The sequence below is a fragment of the Pecten maximus genome, chromosome 7 (assembly GCF_902652985.1).
Source record: "Pecten maximus chromosome 7, xPecMax1.1, whole genome shotgun sequence".
In the NCBI taxonomy this organism is placed as follows: domain Eukaryota; kingdom Metazoa; phylum Mollusca; class Bivalvia; order Pectinida; family Pectinidae; genus Pecten; species Pecten maximus.
The window spans coordinates 12508523-12515208 of NC_047021.1; the positions used below are offsets into that span (position 1 = coordinate 12508523).

The 6686-nt window shown below is 36.0% G+C and overlaps 1 protein-coding gene across 1 annotated transcript; it reads right to left on the reverse strand.

Moving 5' to 3' along the window:
- Nucleotides 1-3484: 3484 nt before the first annotated feature.
- LOC117331634 lies at nt 3485-6276 on the reverse strand. The gene is made up of 3 exons (XM_033890464.1): nt 5860-6276; nt 5566-5678; nt 3485-5183 (listed from the first exon to the last, which is right to left on the reverse strand). Exons 1-3 carry the CDS (start codon nt 6274-6276, stop codon nt 3746-3748), a joined length of 1968 nt encoding a protein of 655 aa, XP_033746355.1. The 3' UTR covers nt 3485-3745.
- Nucleotides 6277-6686: the final 410 nt, after the last annotated feature.

Sequence of the window (6686 nt, forward strand, 5' to 3'; positions counted from 1 at the left end):
TGTTCGGGGAGATGAACCCAGGGCTCCTCAACCCTTGCAACTCCTATCAAATACAGAAGTGTGTATACAATTACTGCTTAGCCATAAGTGTATACACACATCTAGGACATTTCCAGCTGGGGGAATAAATATTTTGTACCGTAAAAAAAACACTCCAAAAAAGATAATCGATCTTACACAGGGAGGTAAAGACAGCTGGCACGCGCTATATGACGCTCACAATAACGTAACGTCATCATTTTACGTTGAGTAACCAAGTCGTAAATGATGACGTCATAAATGTTGACGCACATTCCAAGGAGCATTGAAGATGACGCGATAAAAAACTCATAAAATCTTATATTTGGTTGCAAGTATGTGAGAAAAATAGTCACTCATGGGTCTGTTCCGCGAACAAGGATATATCAACCCTGGTGTAAGAGTTTGGCTGGCCAGCATTCGGCAAGCCTCGTGCTGACTGGCTAAACTCTCACACTCGGGTTGAGACATCCCTGTCGAAGGAACATACCCATGTTAGTCCATATCCAGATAGATGTAGCAAGACATCCAAGGCAGTTTAACAAAGGAGATTAAGTTACAGAGTAATGTGGTGAATTATCTTAAGCCTATACTTATATGATGTACGTTATTATCAAACTGTCACCATCTTAAATTAAAACGTCAAATTTTCAATCTTGAACAAGCTTTATTTCTACAAGCATCAGAAATGTTTTGAAGACACATCAAACTATATCATACGATGTGAAATACTTAACGTAAAAACCAATGCCATTTACATCAGTTATTCTGATGTATATCAAAACAGATGAAGCAAAACTAATCAGAAAAAGTAACATTCTGAAAGATTGCTACGAATTACTGCGAATGCGAACATTGTAGTAACAATAAAGCAATAAGCTGGTTGGTTGTATATCAACTGTCCGAAAGTAATCTTTACTCTCAATCGTCATAAGTGTAGGGTTTTGAAGTGAACAGCAACTGGTAAAATATATCTTAATGTTTCGGATGCAGACAGGTAAACAGGCATGTGAATACTTGATATAATTAAGGTGCACATATATGTAATTCACTTCTATTCTATTCTGATAACTTACAGACTAACAACTTATGTTATTTCTGTTTGAGAGGTTAGAGTTGCTACACCTCCAACAAATAGTATGTTTTATCAATTAAAAACACAAAAAGACGCATATGTAATTTTCTAAAGCAATACAAGTCACACACTTTACACTATTACCACCCTTGGAAATTGTCATTTTCTTATCTATCTTTAAATAAAAAAATAAAAAATGTGTCCCGAAGAAATTCCATCGCTCCGCCACCATATTGAATGAAATTATGATTGCGCATGCGCCGAAAACACAAAAACGTGTAATAGCGATCGCACTAAAAAGCGAGGAAGGCCATAAGTGTTAACATCTAGACAAAAGAAGGAATTAAGCGTAAAATATATTATGAAACGAATAAAGGGAAGGACTTCAATCGGAGACTGCTTAGACAAAAAAAATGACATAGAATCGGAGCACATGCGGAAATGGCACAGTTTTTGTTGGAAAGGCAAGTGTGTAACGTACACACGAACGTAGTGTAACATTCGGTCTGTTGTCATCTTTACTGAATGATGTAAGCATATGATGCGGTTGAATCAATGGCTAAGATTTCTTTCGTGATATGTATTAATTGCAGATTGACTTTTTATCGTTCGCAGCTTAAACTTACTGATAAATCACACTTGTATCAATCCAGCGAAATGGGGCCGAAAGTGGTAACGCTTAGAAAGTTTTTTTTTATAGTTCGTGGGTGGCAGCATGGAAAGGGTCGTGATTTTTTGCGACAGATAATATTGAAATGTTTCTGATTTATTTATTTATTTATTTATTTATTTTGCATTAAAACCACGGCAATATAAATTTGCAGTTTATGATAGGCAATGGGCAGTATTTGCCACAGCTAAAGTCCACAATAGTTGTTTTCTTCTGAATGCAAATCTCTCCCAGAATGCACTGCGATCAAGGTCATGTGTATGCAAAGGAGATTATTATTTTTGTCTTTTTAATTGGCAGGGATATTCAAAAGTTCGTTACTTCTTGGCTTCATTGCGACAATTTTTGACGTTAGAAATTTTTGGTAGGTCTTAAATAGGCATACCTATTTGGACTAAACATTGTCAAAATAATAACAATGTATTACATTCTGTTGGAGGTATAGCATCTTTAATAGACAAGGAAACTGTTATATTATTATCTACTGGATATATTAAGAGACTACGGAAGGTAAACAGACTAATAAACTGTTATGTTATTTCTGTTGGATATACGTACAGACTAACGAAGGTTAACAGACTAAAAAAGGTTAACTGACTAACAGAGGTAAACATACTAAAAAATGTTAACAGACTAACAAACTGTTAACAGACTAAAAAAGGTTAACAGACCAAAAAAGGCTAACAGACTAAAAAAAGGTTAACAGACTAAGAAACTGTTAACAGACTAACAAAGGTTAACAGACCAAAAAAGGTTAACATACTAAAAAAGATTAACAGACTAAAAAAGGCTAACAAACTGTTAACAGACTAAAAAAAAGGTTAATAAACTAACACAAACTGATATGGTATTTCTGTTGGAGAGGTTAACAGACTAAGAAACTATTAACAGACTAACAGAGGTTAACAAACAAAATGTTATAGCATTGTCTGTTGGATATATTAACATATACTAACAAAGGTTTATAGACTAACAAACGGATATGCCATCGTCTGTTGGCGTTTATTTTGTGTGAGACTTAAACATTAAAGTCCAGTGTTATAAAAATGTACCTTAGCCAATATGAGATCTAGTTCACTGTCATGACATTTAAAGTGTTCCAACCATATGTAATCGCGGTGACGAGCATTTTGGATAAAAGTGATTACTCTATTTCAACTTATCTTTCCATAATGGTTTCCCGTGACATACGATACAAAAAGATTTACGCTTAACTCCCCATACAGGCCCAGTGATTGATTTGATGCAATTGCACATTGCCGTGGTAAACCAGACGTGCAATGTAGATGTCCATTTCTTTTTACAACCATCCATGCAAAAAGTATTATTACCTATTTCTTTGGTATTTTGTAGTACTATCATTTGAACACCACTCTTAACAAAACACATCAGAAATCAGAACATTACTATTGATTGATGCACATTTATATCATTTTAGAAGTGTACTTTAATAGGTATCAAAATTACCTTAAATTACCACCTTCACGACGTACACCCAAAAATATTGGCGTGTTGATAATGGAGTGCCTTATATAAAGGGAATCACGTATCTTTAATCAATGTAAACTTTACTTGGACGATCTAATGTCTGGAATAGAAAAGTATGCTACAGTGGATTTTTTTTCACCTGCAGCCTTTACAAAGCAAATGTTTTATCGCACGAGTGATTAATTAGTACATATAAAAAAGGGTCTTTTACTGCCCATGTTGTTGATCACATTGCATTAGCCTGTACCATTCACCACTTCAAACATTCGTCATTTTTTGTCTTTAATAATTTAATCGCAACACTTAGATGCCTTTAGTATATAAGTAGGTAATGTTTTACAAAGCCAAGCATGAACTACGTGGTTATACAATCTATTGTGTGCCATATCGATCGGATACAAGCTAGTTAATAGGAAATACAAGAGAATTGTTATGCTGGTATTTCAGAGAGATAGCCTAAGTAGCATAGAGTACAGAGTTTAAGGAATTTGCTTTTATTTGTTGTATTTTTGCCATGGCCACTCCTCCTTCCGGTTACAGTAGAACACTAAGTGCACGTTGTCATCGTTAACATCTGGTATTTCATCGTCATCGTAGTTCCAGGTGTTAAGGAAGGCATCACCATATGTGTCACCGTATTCCCCTGTGGAATAGTTTCCTATTCGAAGCGTGGCAGAACATCGTGTGTACGTCCCATTAGTCGTCCTACAGTAAGGCTTGCAGAGCCTCCCACAGGAGTCGTATGCAGCAAAGAACGCTTCTGATGGTTTTTCAGTTGGCTTCCTAACAGGTACATATGTATACCCTTTAAACAAAGGCATTCGTTCATCCACGATTGTATATTCAGTGGAGAAACCGTAGTAATTCAGTCCATAAGCACTGACGAATATCTTGGTTGCACCAGAGCCGGGTAGATTGCATCTCTGATATGTACCCATCTTACCAGTATCTTCCCTTCTTTTCAGTTTGCCATACATTTCCGAATCGTATATGTCTAAAGTTTCATTGGCAATACCGTCTACAACTTCGAATGATCTAAACAGTTCATTTTGCTTCCTTTCATTGACAATTTTGATCGGGAGGTAAATCCATTTACTGGAATCCGCATGGCCGTCCACGGAATACGTATTTTGAATAGTTGAATCAAGCTTAGAACACGTATCTGAAGTAAACTCTTCTATCTGACTCATTTCTGTTGTGATGGAGTCCACGGAATCAGCAGTCCTCTGTGATTTTGATCGATTGTTTCTTCTGCGTGCTTTTGAAACACATCTTCCTTTATCAAGTTGACATGTCAACCATTTGGAATTGCAGGAAGGTTGCTCTTTCGAGCATGTTGGAGTCATCTCATACGTGTAAATATCACGTGTCCAATTTTGTGAATATCCATCGATATTCTTATACATATTAAACCCATCCATGGTTAGATTTGGCTGCTGTTGTTTTATAGAAGTTTCGGGATAGTCATTTGCGGGATCGATTCCATTTGATTCCTGTTTATTTCTAAACATCCACCAGACATAGTCAATAAAAGCATGGAGCATGTAGAATAAAGGGTCATGTGCTGCGGAAACCAAGTCACCCAGATGACCATTAACAAACATGTGGATTTTCCCATGAAGGTACTCAAGGTTATATCCGCTTTGTGCCGTGGGGACGGTTATCTCAGAAGTAAATTTTTTAGAGAGGATGTTTTCGACATCCTCGTAACTCATGAGTTCTGCGCCTTTACTTACAACTCGTGTTAATTTCCCAAATGCACTATGTGTCCAGTCTTTAAAAGGACCATTATCAACCTCTCCATTACCATTTCCTGCAAAACGACCAGAAAAAAGCATAGACAGGGATGGATCCTCCATATCTTCATCCAACCTACAGTCCCAGAACGGCAGAGATACATCAGGATCAATTTTTCGTAATGCTTCTTCGTATCTAAAACAAATGTTTTTATCATTTCAGTCAGGCTAGATATTTTTGTGATTAGAACAATTGCAACTTTTACTATCAAAACCAAAACAAATATATACAGGCAGCGAGGTATTACTATGGTATACGTATGCATACATTAGTCTATAGAAGGCAAAAATGATATTTACCAGGAATATGACATTGAGCAGAAGTCGAACTGCAATCCCCGGGACTATTTTGATATACAGTAGATGCAATAAGCTACAACTATATTATATGTATCATGCCGGCAGAGAAAGTTTCAAATGAACATTCCATACACTGAGATGTAAATCGATTTTATGTATATTTCGAAAACAAAGAATTTAAGTAAAATAGTTATTAGCTCAACTTTTCAAAAACTTACGTCGCCAGATATACCCTATGCCATCCTAGGAAATTGGGTCCTCCATGAGCTGTTGATTGTATTTTCGCATTGTGGTAATTAGCGATAGCATCATATGTGTTCGGTTTCAACCTCTGAAACAAACAAATGTATTTACTTGATAATTATTCTTATAGCTTTAGGTATTTTGTTCGAAAACTTGCTTAACTGTATTTAATTGAAACAATGTGAGAAATGGATTTCAGCAGTGACGTTCTAGACGTATTCTGAATCAACATATATAATTGGACTATTCTTTTTGACGATAAATAGTACCTTATCCTGTTTTAGAGCTTTCACTGCCCTGTGGTATTTCCGTCGTTCCTTGTTGGTTAGCATGCGGTACTCTTTGCGGACACGGATATCTTTATATGGAGAAGGAGTGGTTGTTTTCGAGTTGGTTTTCTCAGTTATTTGTTTCTCCCTTTCCTTCACATCGGCCGATATGAATTTTAAAATGTCAGGATCTACATCTGGTGCCCACCTCTCTTTTCCGGTTTTCCACAGATAATCTGATATACATGTGTGTAACACGTTCCGTCCTGCTATGGTAGTTATATTTTCCTTTCTGTCCCAGTCTGAGAAGCAATCAACCAGTTTTGGTGGTATGTCGATGTTATCGATAGTTGCTTCTACATTCCATATCATAGAGATAACAGTCAAATATCTCAGAAGATGTTGGACGTTACCCATCTGCAAGAAAAGATTATACAGTATTCATTTTTGTTTAGGAATCTTTGAAAGTAGTCATACAAAAGAAAAGGCCGATCAATTATTTGTATCTTACTACGTATGTTAATGATAAACTTACACTAAATCATATAACAATGAATGTATTACTTATGCTGATATGCCATAGGAGGTGAACTGCTTTCATGCTTGTCAAACTATTTAATGCGAGTGTTATGAATACAGGGATTATTTCTCAGCCTTGGAGATGAATATTGATTTTGAACCTGTTTAAACCATATTATCAAGGACCTGTTGCAGGATGGCCCACGAAGGAATTCTTTGTGAAACATTTTATTTTGATAAAAGATGTCAAAATACACATGGAATGGCCTATTATTTTTAATTTTTATTTTTGGTGCGATTACAGTGCC